The sequence below is a fragment of the Pristiophorus japonicus genome, chromosome 10 (genome assembly GCF_044704955.1).
Source record: "Pristiophorus japonicus isolate sPriJap1 chromosome 10, sPriJap1.hap1, whole genome shotgun sequence".
In the NCBI taxonomy this organism is placed as follows: Eukaryota; Metazoa; Chordata; class Chondrichthyes; family Pristiophoridae; genus Pristiophorus; species Pristiophorus japonicus.
The window spans coordinates 154,892,749-154,912,301 of record NC_091986.1 but is presented as its reverse complement, the minus strand read 5'-3'; the positions used below and the strand labels follow the sequence as shown (position 1 = coordinate 154,912,301).

At 43.5% G+C, this 19,553-nt stretch overlaps 1 protein-coding gene across 4 annotated transcripts in view; it reads left to right on the top strand.

The window, feature by feature from the left end:
• The window catches only part of lats2 (large tumor suppressor kinase 2), a 135,654-nt gene extending 128,093 nt beyond the window's left edge, over window positions 1–7,561 (top strand). For all 4 annotated transcript variants that reach the window (XM_070892200.1, XM_070892199.1, XM_070892197.1 and 1 more), the window contains exons 7-8: window positions 2,801–2,907; window positions 4,329–7,561. In XM_070892200.1, the coding sequence (XP_070748301.1) occupies window positions 2,801–2,907; window positions 4,329–4,826 (605 nt within the window). In that variant the 3' untranslated portion in view covers window positions 4,827–7,561. The remainder of the gene's footprint in view (window positions 1–2,800; window positions 2,908–4,328) is intronic.
• Window positions 7,562–19,553: the final 11,992 nt, after the last annotated feature.

Here is a 19,553-nt window from a genome sequence, read left to right as displayed (position 1 = left end):
AGACTGGATAACCTTTTGTTGACCGGTGCAGATATAATGGTAAGTACTACAGGGAATTGAATACGGCCAGGGTGATCTCCTGGACTAGTTTTGATCGCCTGGATGGATCGGAGAGGAATTTCCCCAGATTTTTTTCTCCCTAAATTGGCCTGGGTTTTTATCTGGTTTTTGCCTTTCCCAGGAGATCACATGGCTCTGGTTGCGGTGGAGTGTAGAATGTTTCAGTATAAGGGGTGTTGCAGTTGTGTGAGGCGGACTGGTTGGGCTGGGTGCTCTTTGCCTTTCCGCCATTGTTCATTGTTCGTAGGTTTATATGTAACCTTCAGGGCTGCTGACCGAGGGCCGTGTGGCTCTTTGCCGGCCGGCATGGACACGATGGGCCGAAATGGCCTCCTTCTGTGCTGTAAATTTCTATTTACTCGTGTGGTGGCTGGTGTGCGACGGTCATCACACGTTAAAAAAATTCACGCACAGGCATCTTCCACCTCCTTAATTGGAGTTCAGGACTGGAGCATCGGGTACTTCATCGAAACACCTGTGAACTCGTGGAAGCAAGTCATCCTCGTTCGAGGGATCGTCTATGATTTTGAAATTTCTATGTTTCTATCTGTAATAGTTTGAATCCCTCCACTATTTCCCTGAGTCTTATCTCCAATAATATTAGTATCAGCTCTATGAGTCTTTCTTTATATGTTATATTGTCTAGTTTCCTAATCTTTCTAGTAGCTCTTGCAGTAACCTTTTCCAGCTCAGTTAAATCCTTCCTATAGTAAAGTTTCCACAACAGCACAAAATACTGCAGATGCGGTTAGATCAAAACTCATACTGTACATGTTTACCCAAAGAACTATCTAAGGAGCTCCTCCAGCTTTCTGAGATAGATTGGCTCACTGTCACAAAGTGTGCCACTTGGTGGTCCTAGTGAGAAGGAGAACAAGGTAACCAATAAGAAAATGGAGAAGTGGGTGGGATAGACTAAAAAGGTATCTTTGTTTGCAAAATAAAACACATTAGTGAAGAAATTTTAAATACCAGTTCATTCGAAACTTTTGTTTAAGTATCCTAACCTTAATTTAAGTATTTTGCCGCATTTAATAAATCAACTAAGTCAATTCTTGGTAGTTAGACTTAAGATAGTAAGTAGATTTATTTGAAATTACAAACAAATGTTTTTCCGATGTCATACTCTATTCCCTGACTGAGCAGGCAATCTATTTCCACATTTTTGGAAATGTGATTATTAAGCTAACTGCTAACAGGTATCTGAGAACAGACAGGGGCCGTATTTTGGGCTGGATTTTTGTCTCTGTTCATTTTGGTGCGGTAATGGCGGCGGGGCAGTAAATTTTGCACCTGGGAACAGTTTGTGCCTCAGTCAGCAAAATTCATCAGCTGGTCCCTGAGTGTGGGGCGAAGCGCTAAGGGAGGCGTTACATACCTCCCTTAGGGCGCTAGGCCGGCTGAGCAAGCGAAAATCCCGAGCTAAACAGCCGGACTCGAAGTGCTCTAAGAAAGACCTGGGGAGGAGGGGGAGGGAAACAACCTGAAAAAAACCCACCAAAAACATTCCCAATAAATAACTCACGCCACCACAGCATAACTCGCAAAACAAATTAAATACAAAACAATCACACTTACCCGAGGTCGACATTACTTCCCTCACTGCAGCCGCTACAGCTCGGACCATCCGCTTTCACAGGCGGTCCCAGCAGGACGCTCTACGGAGTATTATGGATCGGGCGGTAGCCAAAAATCGAGCCAATGTCGCAACCAGGGGTGTTTCACACCGACTCGCCTCTTCCGGGCGGTAATGCTCCGCACCCCGTCGGAACCTGCACCGAAAGTCCCGGCCGGGCACTGGAAGCTTGTCACCCGCCCGGAAGTGCTTACTGCCACCATTGCCGCCACTCCGGGGTGCTATCGGGTGGCAGAAGACCGAAAATCCATCCCTTCATTTTTTGTTTCTTGCTTTGTAGAGAAATGGTGTCTAACAATTGTGGGAGGGGGAACTATAACAAAATAAATGAATATACATCTTAATTGGCATCTATACACAGATTTTGGTTACAGACCAATTCTATTGAACTTTTTACATAGAATTTACAGCACAGAAATAGGCCACAGGTGTTTCAATGACGGACCTAAAATCCCAGGTTCCAAACTAAATCTTGAAGGGTGGAAGATGCCTGTGCGTGGATATTTTTAACGTGTGGCACACCAGCCACCACACGGGCTTGACATAGCTAGTTCTTGGTCTAGTGGCAAGGATTATCCAAGACGACTGGAGACACATACTGCAGTGTGGGCTGGCCCATGCTGCCCCTGGTCCCTCGCCTCTTCTGGGCCCCGAACTCACGCCTCTCCTGGGCCCCGATCACGTCGCTCCACGATCACTCGCCGCTCCTGCTGTACCTGCCCACGCTCCAATCAGCAACCTGGATATTGGTGACATTCAATCCAGTCACCTTCTTCACAGCCGTTGTTCTCCTGCTCCAGCACGTGCTGCTCCCTGGAGTGGTACGCCGCCACGCTGCTCCTTCCGCTTCCCGACCTGCTCCAATGGTGCTCGCAGGCCGGGGGCCGCGGAGACTACTGGGCCAGGCCGCCACCGTGCTCCTTCTGCTCCCCGGCCTTCTCCAATGGTGCTCGCAGGCCGCGGGCTGCTCAGTGACGGTGGCCTGGCCCAGCAGTCTTTTGGATATAAATATATGTTAATTGCTGTATTCCATGCTCAGTTAATCACGTACATGTTTTTACTTATCTTTGAGGATTGTCTTAATTAATGGTGTCTCTCTTTCAGGATACACCCAACTTTGTGATTGGTGGAGTGTGGGAGTTATACTCTTTGAGATGTTAGTGGGGCAGCCTCCTTTTCTTGCTCCAACTCCTGCAGAAACTCAAATTAAGGTAGGTACCTGGAGCGGTACGTCATTACCCTCTTTAAGAATTGTTCTTAGTGCAGTACATCATAACCTATATTAAGGTATGTATTTGGTACAGTACCCCATAATCCAAATGGTGTACTATACTGTAGTGCAGATTAAGATATGTGCCTGAGGTAATGTGTTGTTAGTCACATTAAGGTGTGTAAATGGAGTGGTAATTTTTTTTTCTTTAGCCTATTAAGAACACTAGAATCCATAGGCTTTAGGCACTCTTGAGAGAACTTACCAATCTCTGAGAGTCAAATACTGTTTTCAACAGACATTTTGAATTTTTAGGCTTATAGAAGGGTTTATGGCCTGAATAATTCCTGGTTTGTTATACAAGGTGATATTTTTGAAATGTCAAAATAGTTTAAATCTGCTATAACAACTTTATCCAGCCACTTTCCTTCCTATATCAATTCAGCCTTGAACGTGGCATGCCATGCCACAGTATGGATCTTCACTTCACCAACATAGCCATTCTTCATGTGTGAGCCTGATAACGTGTATTGGTGGTCATTTCAACTTGGGAAGGGAGACATCACATCCCAAACTGATCTAGTCTTTACATGACATCTACAGAAGAGTTCACAGTGTAGCAATCTAGAGCAGATCCTTCCTAGCCTGAGGATGCTGAAATCAATTACAATCCCCTTACTATCACTTCAGATAAGTTGGCTAACTCAGCAAAGACTGGGTCTAGTTTTGTATAACAGCATGAAGTGCATTTACCTTCTACGAGGGAAATTAGTAAGAACAGGCAGGGGGAGTAGCAAGGTGAAGATTCAGGTCCAGACTGTTAGTGAGGAGATGATCAGAGTCGGATAAAATGCTGGAAGCACATTGTAGATCCGGGAAATTATTAAGTGTGCCTGCAGTGCAGGTACAATAATATAAGGGCAAAATACTGCGGATACTGCGTCCACTGTTCTGAAGAAGGGTTATCGACTGTAAACGTTAATTCTGTTTCTCTCGCCACAGATGACCTGCTGAGTATTTCCAGCATTTTCTGTTTTTATTTCCAATAACATAGGGAGTGGTTTCAAGTGGTTTTATTGAACCCCTTGTATAGGTTGTTTGAGGGGTGGGAACGCAAGTGAGCGAGAGAAGTATCCCACCAAAGGTAAATCCAGTATATGCCATACAGACTAGGAAGATGCCTGGTTCAACCTCTTATCTGTGCTGAGTTAGCCAGTCTCCCATGGGATGGGATATCACAGTTCCTGTTTCTGATTGCTGTCAAAGAGTCTGTGTATGGGATTGTGGTGGGAGGCTTGGAATACGCAGTAAAGATAGTTTTAACTGAAAAATAAACAATTGCTTCTCAGTTCACACTTGGTATAAATTAATCTAACATATGGTGCTGAGATAATCCTATGCTTTTTCACTTTTATTCCTCAGGTAATAAATTGGGAGAGCACACTCTACATTCCACCACAAGTAAAACTTAGTTCTGAGGCAACAGATCTCATCACAAAGCTCTGTTGTGGAGCCAGTGACAGGGTGGGTGGAAATGGAGGAGATGAAATCAAGGCTCATCCTTTCTTTACTTTCATTGATTTTTCTGAAGACATCCGCAGACAGCCAGCACCCTATGTCCCAAAGATTAGCCATCCCATGGACACCTCCAACTTTGACCCAATAGAAGAAGAGAACTCTTGGAATGACAGCGGTGACAGCACCAAAACATCCGACACATTAACTAGTCATGTTAGTGGTAACAAGCATCCGGAACATGCATTTTACGAGTTCACCTTCCGAAGATTCTTTGATGACAATGGTTATCCCTTTAGGTATCCAAAACCCTTGGACAATAGCGAGCCCAAACAAAATCAGCCAGATTTGGGCCACAGTGATTCTGTTGACCATAGTGAAAGCTATCAGCCTGTATATGTTTAGAGAGGGTATGTAACATTTTCTATAAATTGTTTTTTTTCTTTTTTTTTGTTCCATCATTTGAATCAGTACAATCTACAAAAATAATCAAGATTGATGGTTGAAAACAGAAAGCACTTACCTTGTCTTAGTGCCATATTGTACCCTCTAGGGATGATTGTTGGGCTCCTGCTGCTAAATGTTTTTTTTTAATGTGCGCTATTTAGCATCAGCACTAATTTTATAGCAGAGAGTAGAACTAGATAATAAGTAGACAACAAACTCTGGATACATCTAGAATATATAGACAGGATCGCAAATATATACAGAAAGCTGAAAGAAGTTTTGGAAAATGACTAAGTGCAATAATATGTAAATCAGTATATTATGTTTTTATATATAGTGCCATTAGTAACTGTAATACAATACAATGTACAATTATCTTATAAACATTCTGTTAATTTTATAATCTATATTGAAAGGTCTGGAGCAAATTACATAACACTGATATGCTGCTTTATGTCCTTGTATATATACAAAGTATTTTTCAATACAAAATGTGAGAGAAGTGAGTTGATGAGTGAATTATGCCTCATGGTATACTTTTGGCGTGTGGAACTGATGCATGAACAGTATTTTCTTTTCAGTTAAACCAGTTTATGGAATACTTTTAAACCACAGGCAGGTCCTGTGTGAGTCAATTCATTTATATTAATTTTAAAAAATCAAGCTCCTTCTTGAGAAGCTATTATGTTAATCTGCCTCTTTAGTACTGTCCCTGATTTTATAATCTGTGTCCTTTGCGTGTTCTCCATCTCATAAGATTTTTTTGATTTTTTTCTATCCACAGTATTCATGCATCTTTAAGATGTTATAGTCTTACTAAGTGCCATTTCTTCAGCCTTTTTACAAAATAATATGGACACAGAATGTTTCTCAGTTAATCAGTGTGAAATGACTATAGTCCAGTGAAAAATGTGTTGTAATAGTCTGAATGTAAAATTATTGACAAGGCACTATTATTGGTTACTGTCTGAGAAATTTGGTAACAGAAGAGACCTTCTGATGTTGTAATTATTTATAAACGGTAAGCTTTTCTACAGATGTACAATAACTGAGTGAGTCCTGCAAAGCAATTGATAAGTTTCTTAGCTACACTTAATGAATTTTCATTTATATTGATAAAATACAAAATTATTATCAATTTTATCTTGCATTCTATTCTTTGTGGTCTTTACTTATTTCTAAAATTAATTTGGACATAATCAAAGAATAATGGATGTGTGTATACGCTTTGTTAATTGAATATTAATTATATGATTGAGACTGGAATTTCGCTCCATTAATCTTATCTTAGATTCAGTTTGTTAAGACATTTACACATTCATTATTCAGTTAGACCTGGAACACTAGTTGGAATGGCTCAATGTATGGAAATAAAGTGCAAGAATATGTCCGTACAAAGGTTGGGCTCTTTATGTATAGGTAGTTGGAACACAAATTGAGACACATCCCACATACAGGAATGCTAATATAATAATATAATGTTTGTTTTCCTTTTTGGCCAAATATTAAGCTGTGCATAAAACTTTTATGTTGTAGTTGAATACATAATAATATCATGTTATCATGCGTTACCAAAGTCTCCTCAATCAAGCTCAATAGTTAATAATTGATAAACCCCACATGCTACTATTCAGTGATTGGACATCACTTTAATTTAAAATCTTTATTCGGTTTCATTCAAGATCTACCCAAATGTGAAATCATCCATTTACAAAAAACAGTATACTTATTGCTGCTGTTTCCACTTTGACACATTTCTCGGGGACCCAATAACAGCTGTGATTTTTAGGGGTTAGATAAACTTTCTCTATTTTTCAAAGTTAAATTGACATACAGATTGCAACTATTCACAAGCCAGTCTAACAAAAAATACTAGTCAACGTTTAGTTTTGATTCAAAACAAAAAAAGTACCGACAACAGCAGTTAAGTTGATGGTTACAATATTAGTGGAATAACATTAAGTAAAGTTTTTGTTGTAAGTATTGTTCAACAATTCATAAATGCGCAAACATAACATTTAGTTGTGTTATTCGCATCTAAATTTCTTCCTAGGACAATCACATTGACTAGATTTGAAATTCTTCTGAACTGTTTAGTCTGCTTGATTACATTCAGTCCGGATCCTTCTGCCGCTTTGTTTCCTGCAGATTATGTCATTTTTTCTTCCCCCAGTTTTTCTGTCCATTTGTCCCCTCTTAAGATGATACTGACTTATGTTGGAATATTGTTCTACAGGTGCTGACAATGTTACAGTACTTTACCCAACTGGCCATTTTAAGTGGGAGCCTTAACAGTATATTCTACCATGAGGAGGGTGTTGCCACAGCCAAGCCCGATTCTGGCATCCTAACTCATGCCCTTTCCCACACAATCACTGGATAGTGATCAGGAGCAGGATCCCTGGCTGTCCTAGCTGACGGATGTTATGGCCAGTTGCAGTACTCCCACTGCTGCCATAGCTGAGATCAGCTAACTCAGCATAGATCAAGGATTAAACCTGCTACTTTTCTGTCTTGTATGGCTCAGTACCACATTACACAGTGTCATTTGCTCTCCTGCACTCTGTTAAAGAGATTAATAATGACATTTTTGCTAGAAATTTGAAGGTAAAACCAATTGCATTTTGAAAAGGAATGCAAGGGAATGGTTGCAGAAAACAGCTCAAGACCTACAATTGGAATGCGTGTGTATGTTGGGTGGGGGAGGGGGTGGGGGGCAGCAGGAAGTATGTTGGAGAAGAGGTACAGAGGAAAGGACCATTATCCAGAATAACATTCTGTGTCGAATTAGAATGTAAAGAGGTTGAATATTGGAAGTTATTTCTATTATGCAATCGTCATTAAAATATGCCCAAATATGATTTGGGGTACTGGTCACTATTTAGCTTAATTGCTTACATGTTTATTGTGACACTTTTATTTGACGGTATAATGTATCAAGTTCTGTTATTTTGAAAAACTTGGAAGTATCTATGCAATATGGAGATACAATTAGTAAATGTTATTGTAAACCTTATAGAGCACACAATCTTTTCTAAAATAAAAAGCATATGGTATTCCTCAGACTTTATGAAAAATTTTATCTATTTTGTACTTGTTTACATTTATGTATAAAAGGAGTGTTCTGAACATCTGACAGTTATTGTATTGTGTTTGTTCTGTGACAGTTTCTTTTGATTATCCAGTATTATTGGTTTTATAACTTTGTCACTTATATCTAACAGGTGAGCTCTCTCATGTTAAGTTTTTTTCCTCAGGAATTCAAATATAACTTTATTTATTAGTGTAATATGAATGCTTTTTTGGATCCTTGTTTTGGAAAAATCACAAAAGTAAAAAAATAAATAAAATTTGTTTTCTGTGCCTTTGTGACAATTTGTAAATGAGTTAAATAATTCAAAAAGATCTGCAACAGTTCTATTGTCTTTGTATTTAATCATTTGAATACATTTTAATGCAGCTGAAAATTTGATATACTGTATCTAGAAGAATATGCTTATTTTAGAAGTTATTTATTGTTTTCTCATTGCATCGTGCACCATTGCTGACCAAGATCTTCTTCCTGCCACCTATTTTGCTGTAGTATTGACCACAAGATGTGGTACGTGAATGTCCTTGAGTGAATGTTAATGTTTCTTTTTCATCCCCTTCTGAGGGGATATGCCTAGCCTTTGCTCAGCAAGTTTTCAAAGTGGCACAACACAGATCGTGTAAACGTCTGCATTGTTACATAAGAAGTCATGAACATCGACTTTCCTGGTGGCTCACTAAATGTACATAAGAACATAAGAAATAGGAGCAGGAGTAGGCCATATGGTCCCCTCGGACCTGCTCCGCCATTCAATAAGATCATGGCTGATCTGATCTTGGCCTCAACTCTACTTTCCTGTCTGTTCCCCATAGCCCTTGACTCCCCTATATCTCAAGAATTTGTCTATCTCAGCCTGGAATATATTCAGTGACAGCCTCAACAGCTCTCTGGGGTAGAGAATTCCAAAGATTCACGACATGGCCAAGAGTCCTTCCTCTAGCTCAATATGACCTGCAATGTAGGATCCTAATCCCTCCATTTAAAAATGCTGCCAATACCGACTGCCACATCCTGGGATGGCCTGTTTTTTTCAGGTGTTTCCTGGGGCGGGCATTAAATGAGGCGGTATGGCCGAATGTTCCATTCATCATGCTAAAAATGAAGGGCGGGGCAGTAAATTCTGGACGCCCGGCATAACACTCAAAAACAGCATAACACTCAAAAACAGCATATGGGCTGGACTTTAGCCTTCATTATCGGAGATTTTCTCGGCGGTATAGCTGTTTTTCCGCCCGGCAAAAGTTTCCACTTAAGTTTTTTCCTTGGTATCGCCCACATCTGAACATGGCCGCCGGGACCAAACTGCCCACGTGCAATGCTGAGAACAACTGCCAGGGTGTAAGTTTGGCCTCAACCGCCGATGTCAAGATTGCCGAGAGATCCGCCCTGAAAATGCTGCTTTTACAGGGCGGTAGGTGAGTACCCTGCAAAGAAAGGTAAGCTAAAGGTTAATTTTTTTTTAAATTTTAAAACGGCTATTAGGTTTAAAACTGTCTTGGGAATGCTTTGTATGTTTTTTTAATTGACATTTTTTTTTTAAAGTTTTCCCCCCTCCCCATGCCCAACCATAGCCTTGGACTAAATTTTAGTACTTACCGTCCATTCCGGTTAAGACCGGCCTTGTTACTAACTTTCCATTTAACCGCCAAGAAAACCGGCAACAATGAGTGTGCAACGCCCATTTTCTAACCGGGCAATTTTAATTACTTTAAACATAATAATGGAAATTCTCGCCAGCGTTACTCACCGAGCGTTAGCAGTTCTTCTCAGCGGGCAATCGGGTGTTGAGGGGCTTTAGGGAAAGTCTAGCCCTATATGTTTCAATAAGATCACCTCTCATTCTTCTACTCCAATGAGTACAGGCCCAACCTGCTCAACCATTCCTCATAAGACAACTTCTTCATCCCAGGAATCAACCTAGTGAACCTTCTTCAAACTGGTCCATTGCAAGTTTATCCCTCCTTAAATAAGACTAAAAATGTACGCAGGTGTGGTCTCACCAATGCCCTGTACAGTTGTAGTAAGACTTACCAATTTTATACTCCATCCCCCTTGCAATAAAGGCCAACAATCCATTTTTCTTCCTAATTACCTGCTGTACCTGCAGGCTAAATTTTTGTGTTTCATGTTCAAGGACACCCGGATCCCTCAGTACTGCAGCATTCTGTAGTCTCCATTTAAATAATATTTTGCTTTTCTATTCCTGCTACCAAAGTGAGTAACCTCACATTTTCCTATATTATACTCTATCGGCCAAATTTTTGCCCACTCACTTAACCTATCTATATCCCTTTGCAGACACTTTGGATTTGCAAAACATAATTAGAATTAGTGAATCGTATTGCGCTGGAGCCAGCACAGATTTTCCCTCTTTTAGGAACAAAAATGGTGGGGGCGGTAACTCTGCGTTCTTGCAGTGCTCCCGGGGTGCTTGCGCAGTGCTCGTGACAACTGAAAAGTCGGCCAACACAAAAAAGATGGCGGTCGCTGCAGTGGCACTTCCCCTTTAAGGGCAGCTGGGGCACCATAGCCACCACAGCTTCTCACACCAAAAAACTGTCGGTGGCATCGCCCCATGCATACCTCGCTCCCACGGGGTGCAAAGGGGTCAGCAAGCTCCATGATGTCATAATCGCCAGGTCGCAGCGCAAAACCTTATTTGCCCGCCAACCCCTGAGCCCAATTCCGGGGAGAGCGCTCTGCATAGTGCCCAGGCGAAAACCCTTTAGCGCACCATTATCAACGGCACATACTGGCCCTATGCAAAGGTGCAATTTTGGCACCTTTGTGTGCTCCTCACAATTTGCTTTCCCACCTATCTTTATATCATCAGCAGATTTGGTGACAATACACTTAGTCCCTTCATCCAAGTCATTAATATAGATTGTAAATAGTTGCGGCCCCAGCACTGATCCCTGTGGCACCCCACTAGTTACAGTTTGCCAACCTGAAAATTACCCATTTATCCCGACTCTCTGTTTTCTGTTAGCCTATCCTCTAACCATGTTAATATATTACCCCCAACACCTTGAGCTCTTATCCTGTGTAGTAACCAATTATGTGGCACGTTACCGAATATCTTTTTCTAATTCAAATACACTACATCGACTGGTTCCCCTTTATCCAACATCCTCAAAGAACTCTAATAAATTTGTCAAACATAATTTCCCTTTCATAAAACCATGTTAACTCTGCTTCATTGTATTATGATTTTCTAAATGTCCTGCTACTACTTCCTTAATAATGGTTTCCAGCATTTTCCCAATAACCGATATTAGGCTAACTGACCTATAGTTTCCCTGCTTTCTGTCTCCTTCCTTTCTTGAATAGGGGCGTTACATTTGCGTTTTTCCAATCCGCTGGGACCTTTCCAGAATCTAGGGAATTTTGGAAGATTACAACCAATGCACCTGCTATCTCTGCAGCCACTTCTTTTAAGACCCTAGGATGCAGGCCATCAGGTCCAGGGGACCTGCCAGCTTTTAGTTCCATTAGTTTGCCTAGTACTTTTCTCTAGTGATTATGGGCCTGAACTTGGTGGCCTTACCGCCGTCTGCCACCGAGTTTTTTGGGCGGTCTCCCCTCGGTGCCATTTTTCACTAGGCCTCCTGCCAGCGGGAGGGGAGGACCGCTGGGAATCGCCCACTGATGGCCGCTAGCATGCAAGGAGTCAGCGGCAGCAGGGGGAAGGACTGCTGCATGGAGGCAGGTCTAACCCCAACGGTATGAAGACCTGCAAAAAAAGGTTCGTAAACTTGTATTTTTTTTTTGCAGCGATTCATCTGGATGGGGTTCCCTGAATGTTTTCCAGTGTTTTTTTTTCTGTGCAAATTATTTTTATATGCGCCCCCCTCCCTGGGCCCAATTCAATCCTCGGCGGCACTTTGGTGAGGATTGCATTTGCTGCTGAGATTGGGAGCTTCCACCAGCTGTCGCCCAGATTCACAGCGTAAGTCGTTTTTTGGCCGGCGGGTGGTCTTTGCTGATCTTCTGTAGGAATCTTCCTGCCAAAGTACTGCCAGGTCTCTCGGCGGTCCTTTGGACGGCACTTGGGCAGGCCTTAGCATTGACCAAGTTCGGGCCTAATGATTGCTTTAATTTCCTCCCTCCCTTTTCCTACTGATTTTCTACTATTATTGGGATGCATTTAGTGTCTTTTACCGTGAAGACAGATACATAATATTTGTTCAAAGTCTTTGCCATTCCTTGTTTCCCATTATTAATTCCCCAGTCTCATCTTCTAAGGGACCAACATTTACTTTAGCTACTCTCTTCCTTTTTATATACTTGTAGCAGCTCTTACTGTCTGTTTTTATATGTAATGCTAGTTTACTCCCATAATCTATTTTCTCCCTCTTTATTATTTTTTAGTTATCCTTTGCTGGTTTCTAAAATGTTCCCAATCAGTTCTACCACTAATCTTCGCAACATTGTTTACCTTTTCTTTCAATTTGATACCATCCTTAACTTCCTTAGTTAGCCATGGATGGTTCATCCTTCTTGTAGAGTCTTTCTCAATGGAATATATCTTTGTTGAGAATTAGGAAATAGCTCCTTAAATGTCTGCCAGTTCGTACCTTTTAATCTATTTTCCCAGTCTACTTTAGCCAACTCTGTCTTCATATCTTTGTAATTGCCTTTATTTAGGTTTAAGACACTAGTTTCAGACCCAAATTTCTCAGCATTTCACATTCAGTTTGAGGATATCATGTTATGATCACTCTTCCCTGGGGGATCCTTTACTATGAGATCATTAATGAATCCTGTCTCATTATACATTACCAGATCTAAAATAGCCTGTTCCTTGGTTGGTTCCACATTGTATTGTTCTAAGAAACTGTCCCAAATACACTCAATGAACTCGTTCTCAAGGCTACACTTAGCAATTTGAATTGTCCAATCTATACAAAGATTAAAATCACCCATGATTATTGCAGTACCTCGCTTACAAGCCCCTATTATTTCTTGATTTATACTCTGTCCTACAGTGTAGCTACTGTTAGGGGGCCTATAGACTACTCTCACCAGTGACTTCTTTCCCTTGTTATTTCTTATCTCCACCCAAACTGATTCTACATCTTGATCTTCCGAGCCAAGATCATTTCTCACTACTGTACTGATCTCATCCTTTATTAAAAGAGCTACCCCACCTCCTTTTCCTTTCTGCCTATCCTTCAGAAATGTCAAGTACCCCTGAATATTCAGTTCCCAGCCTTGGTCACCTTGCAACCACGTCTCTGTAATTGCTATCAGATCATACCTATTTCTATATTTATTCATACTTCATCCATATTTCTATTTGTGCCATCAATTCATCTATCTTGTTACGAAAGCTGCATGCATTCAGATAAAGAGCCTTTAATTTTGTCTTTTTACCATTTTTCCCTAATCTGACCCTATTTGCTGGTGCATTCCTATCTTTGTACGTTCTGTACCTTTATGTCACACTCTGGTTATCATTATCCATATCACTACCCTGCACTATTGCCTTGTCCTTTCTCTTTAACTTGCTAAATTTCCCCTCACTTGAACCCTGCCCCCTACTATTTAGACACAAGACTCCCAAAGCAAGCACCCTACTCGGAACTTCTACACGGTAAGCAAGCCGCAGGTGGGCAGAGGAAACGTTTCAAGGACACCCTCAAAGCCTCCTTGATAAAGTGCAACATCCCCACCGACACCTGGGAATCCCTGGCCAAAGACTGCCCAAAGTGGAGGAAGAGCATCTGGGAGGGCGCTGAGCACCTCGAGTCTCGTCGCCGAGAGCATGCAGAAATCAAGCGCAGGCAGCGGAAGAAGCGTGCGGCAAATCAGACTCACCACCCACCCTTTCCTTCAATAACTGTCTGTCCCACCTGTGACAGGGACTGTAATTCCCGTATTGGACCGTACAGTCACCTGAGAACTCACTTTTCGAGTGGAAGCAAGTCTTCCTCGATTTCGAGGGACTGCCTATGATGATGATGGCAATTTAGTTTAAAGCCCTATGTACCATCTGAGACATACAGGCTAGGAATGACCCAAGTTTGTTCCCTGGTCTGCACTGAATTAGTTGATTTCAGCCAAGGTGGCATCAAGAATATTACAGTTGGCTTCAGCACAATAGCGCCTGGCAGGGCAAATATTAATCAGGAATTCTGATTGCTATCTAATGACACCTGTTGGAAAATTCATGTATGTGGCTAGCAGGTGACACGATCAGGCGTGACCTCCGGAATCAAATAATGTGCTGACACATAAGGAATAATTTTCTGACCTTGTTCTTCTGGTAGCGAGCCTGGCCTACTGGGAGCATACACGGGAATAAATCGTTGGAAAATTTGTTCACCAATTTCATTATAGACTCCCAGCAGTCAGGTTCTCTACCTTATGTAACTGAGCCTGCCCAATTTTCTATGCATGGACATAAAATAACCGTGCAATCTTTCCCACTGATTTCCCTTTATGTACGATACTCAAACAATGATTTCTGTCCAATTGCAATAAGTATTTGGCAGCAACAAAAATTTGCAAATAAATTGATGAATGTTTACCACAGAATAGAATACCAAGACTACAATAAAAAAATGAACTTTAAATTGCACAGATCTAGGGATTGGATTTTTGGTCCCAGCATTTGGCTGAACCAAGGACCAGCCATCCCGATTGGATCTTCTGGAGTCGGCACTTATTTCATATGCATGGCGAGCTCCCAGGTGGATTAGGCCTTGCACTGAAAGCTTGCCTAAGGGGGAGAAGAATTTCAGGCACATTAGAAGCTCTTAATGCATGGCAGTCAGGAGTAACAGCCAGTGCAGCCACTTACAGATAAGTGTCATAGTGGGGATAAAAAAATGTCTGTCTTCCTAAAGGCCTGTGTGCCTTGATATAGCAGCCGCTTGTCCAAAGCCTGTGTGGAGTAAAAAGAGTGGGTGTGAAAAGACATTGGAGCACAGAAAATACATGATGTCAAGAACCAGGGACCATCGTAGTGGAAATCCAAAGCGAGGCCCCTTGGGGAAGCGTGACCATAATATGGTGGAATTCTACATTAGGATGGAGAATGGAACAGTTAGTTCAGAGACCATGGTCCAGAACTTAAAGAGGGGTAACTTTGAAGGTATGAGGCGTGAATTGGCTAGGATAGATTGGCGAATCATACTTAAGGGGTTGACAGTGGATGGGCAATGGCAGACATTTAGAGACCGCATGGATGAACTACAACAATTGTACATCCCTGTCTGGCGTAAAAATAAAAAAGGGAAGGTGGCTCAACCGTGGCTATCAAGGGAAATCAGGGATAGTATTAAAGCCAAAGAAGTGGCATACAAATTGGCCAGAAATAGCAGCGAACCCGGGGACTGGAAGAAATTTAGAACTCAGCAGAGGAGGACAAAGGGTTTGATTAGGGCAGGGAAAATAGATTACGAGAGACAGCTTGCAGGGAACATTAAGACGGACTGCAAAAGCTTCTATAGATATGTAAAGAGAAAAAGATTAGTAAAGACAAACGTAGGTCCCTTGCAGTCAGAATCAGGGTAAGTCATAACGGGGTACAAAGAAATGGCAGACCAATTGAACAAGTACTTTGGTTCGGTATTCACTAAGGAGGACACAAACAACCTTCCGGATATAAACGGGGTCAGTGGGTCTAGTAAGAAGGAGGAACTGAGAGAAATCCTTATTAGTCGGGAAATTGTGTTGGGGAAATTGATGGGATTGAAGGCCGATAAATCCCCAGGGCCTGATGGACTGCATCCCAGAGTACTTAAGGAGGTGGCCTTGGAAATAGTGGATGCATTGACAGTCATTTTCCAACATTCCATAGACTCTGGATCAGTTCCTATGGAGTGGAGGGTAGCCAATGTAACCCCACTTTTTAAAAAAGGAGGGAGAGAGAAAACAGGGAATTATAGACCGGTCAGCCTGACATCGATAGTGGGTAAAATGATGGAATCAATTATTAAGGATGTCATAGCAGCGCATTTGGAAAGATGTGACATGATAGGTCCAAGTCAGCATAGATTTGTGAAAGGGAAATCATGCTTGACAAATCTTCTGGAATTTTTTGAGGATGTTTCCAGTAGAGTGGACAAGGGAGAACCAGTTGATGTGGTGTATTTGGACTTTCAGAAGGCTTTCGACAAGGTCCCACACAAGAGATTAATGTGCAAAGTTAAAGCACATGGGATTGGGGGTAGTGTGCTGACGTGGATTGAGAACTGGTTGGCAGACAGGAAGCAAAGAGTAGGAGTAAATGGGGACTTTTCAGAATGGCAGGCAGTGACTAGAGGGGTACCACAAGGTTCTGTGCTGGGGCCCCAGCTGTTTACATTGTACATTAATGATTTAGACGAGGGGATTAAATGTAGTATCTCCAAATTTGCGGATGACACTAAGTTGGGTGGCAGTGTGAGCTGCGATGAGGATGCTATGAGGCTGCAGAGTGACTTGGATAGGTTAGGTGAGTGGGCAAATGCATGGCAGATGAAGTATAATGTGGATAAATGTGAGGTTATCCACTTTGGTGGTAAAAACAGAGAGACAGACTATTATCTGAATGGTGACAGATTGGGAAAAGGGGAGGTGCAACGAGACCTGGGTGTCATGGTGCATCAGTCATTGAAGGTTGGCATGCAGGTACAGCAGGCGGTTAAGAAAGCAAATGGCCTTCATAGCAAGGGGATTTGAGTACAGGGGCAGGGAGGTGTTACTACAGTTGTACAGGGCCTTGGTGAGGCCACACCTGGAGTATTGTGTACAGTTTTGGTCTCCTAACTTGAGGAAGGACATTCTTGCTCTTGAGGGAGTGCAGCGAAGGTTCACCAGATTGATTCCCGGGATGGTGGCACTGACATATCAAGAAAGACTGGATCAACTGGGCTTGTATTCACTGGAGTTCAGAAGAATGAGAGGGGATCTCATAGAAACGTTTAAAACTCTGACGAATTTAGACAGGTTAGATGCAGCAAGAATGTTCCCAATGTTGGGGAAGTCTAGAACCAGGGGTCACAGTCTAAGGATAAGGGGTAAGCCATTTAGGACCGAGATGAGGAGAAACCTCTGCACCCAGAGGGCCCAGGTTTCGAGCCGCGCCTAGAACGGCGCAGTCCGAACCTGGACGCCCGTTTTTCGTGCCACAAAGTGCGCCTAAAAAAAACCTCCAAATTCTCCACCTCCCTGCAGGTCCTCTGGCCCTCAGTGCAGCGCTGCACGAGCTGTAGGGGGCAGAGCCAGGTCCCTGCGCTGAAAACAGTGCCGGGACCTCTGCACATGCGCGCTACAGTGGGCACGCATGTGCAGTAGCTCCAGGCGCCCAAAACTGTGTGGGAGGGCGCGAAGCACGCAGCCCCTAGCCCTGGCCGAATGGCCTCACTGGGGCTGCATGAATAAGGCTCCTCTCACGGCCAGCTCCTGCTTTCTCCCGACCCGACTCGACTCCCGCTTCCCGCCTCCGGACCGGACCCGACACCGACCCGACTCCTGCTTCCCGCCCACCGCCCCCGGACCGGACCCGACCCGACCCCCCCCGACTGGACCCGACCCGACTCCCGCTCCCCCCCCCTCCCGCCCCCACCTCCGCCTCCGGACCCGACACCGATCCCGACCCGACTCCCGCTCCCCCCCCGCCCCCACTGGACCCGACCCGACTCCCGCTCCACCCCCTCCCCCCTGACTGGACCCGACCTGACTCCCGCGCTCCCCCCCCGGCCCCCGGACTGGATCCGACCTGACCTCCCTCCCCCCGACCTGTCCTCCCTCTCCCTCCCTCCCCCCGACCCGAACCAAACCGACCTCCCTCCCACCACCCCCCCCGACCCGACCCAACGCCACCTACCTGTAAATCTGGTGCTGGGGACGGGCCCTGCCTGAAGTCTCGGGCCCGGCCCGTTCAGCCTCCCTCCCCCTTCTCCTTTCCCCCCCCAATCTCCTCCCCCCCAATCTCCTTCCTCGCCCATCTCCTTCCCCCCCATCTCCTTCCCCCCAATCTCCTTCCCCCCCATCTCCTTCCCCCCAATCTCCTTCCCCCCATCTCCTTCCCCCCAATCTCCTTCCCCCCCATCTCCTTCCCCCCATCTCCTTCCCCCCATCTCCTTCCCCCCATCTCTTTTCCCCCCCATCTCCTTCCCCCCATCTCCTTTCCCCCCATCTCCTTTCTCCCCCTTCTCCCCTTTATCCCCTTCTCCCCCCTCCCCCTTCTCCCGCATCTCTCCCCCATCCCTCCCCCTTCCATCCCTCTGCTCCCCCCCACTCTCCCTCTACCCCTCTCCCCTCGCTGTCAGAAACACAGACACTGACAGACAGAGAATGAGAGACACACACAGACAGACAGAGAGATAGAGACACTGACAGAGACACACTGAGGGGGGCATCCCAGCACGCTGTTGGAGGGCTCCCGGTGCTGCAGTTGGTAAGTAGAAAATGTTTTATTTATTGATTTTTTAAAAAATTATTTCTTATTAATTTTTTTTGATTGATTTATTGGTAGATTTATTGATGTATTTATCATTTATTATTGATGATGGCTCTTTATTTGTAAAACTGAAGTGTTTAATGTTTGTAAACTTCCCATTAAACCCCTCCCCCCCCCCCCACCATTCCCTACGCCTGATTTGTAACCTACGCCTGATTTTCTAAAGTGTAGACAAGGTTTATTCGAGCGTACAAAAATCTTCACTTACTCCATTCTAAGTTAGTATGGAGTAAGTTTTCACTGACGAAACTTTGAAAACAGGCGTAAGTGGCCGGACACACCCCCTTTTGAAAAAAAAATTCTGTTCCAAAGTGAAACTGTTCTAACTGACTAGAACTGGAGCAAACTAAATGACGAGAATTCCGATTTCTAAGATACTCCGTTCTACACCAGTTGCTCCTAAAAATCAGGAGCAAATCATGTGGAAACTTGGGGCCAGAGAGTGGTGAACCTGTGGAATTCTCTACCACAGAAAGTTGTTGAGGCCAATTCACTAAATATATTCAAAAAGGAGTTAGATGTAGTCCTTACTACTAGGGGGATCAAGAGGTATGGCGAGAAAGCAGAAATGGGTTACTGAAGTTGCATGTTCAGCCATGAACTCATTGAATGGTGGTGCAGGCTCAAAGGGCCGAATGGCCTACTCCTGCACCTATTTTCTATGTTTCTATGTTTCTAAGGTAATTTACAAGGCTATGCAGAAAGAGCAGGAGAGTGGGACTGATAGAAACATCCCTTTAGTCGTAAGGGCCACATCTAACTACCTTTTGAATATATCTAATGAACTGGCCTCAACAACTTTCTGTGGTAGAGAATTCCACAGGTTCACAATTCTCTGGGTGAAAAAGTTTCTCCTCATCTTGGTCCTAGATGGCTTACCCCTTATCTTTAGACTGTGAGCCCTGGTTCTGGACTTCCCCAACATCGGGAACATTCTTCCTGCATCTAACCTGTCCAATCCCGTCAGAATTTTATATGTTTCTATGAGATCCCCTCTCATTCTTCTAAATTCCAGTGAATATAAGCCTAGTCGATCCAGTCTTTCTTCATATATCAGTCCTGCCATCCCGGGAATCAGTCTGGTGAACCTTCGCTGCAGTCCCTCAATAGCAAGAATGCCCTTCCTCAGATTAGGAGACCA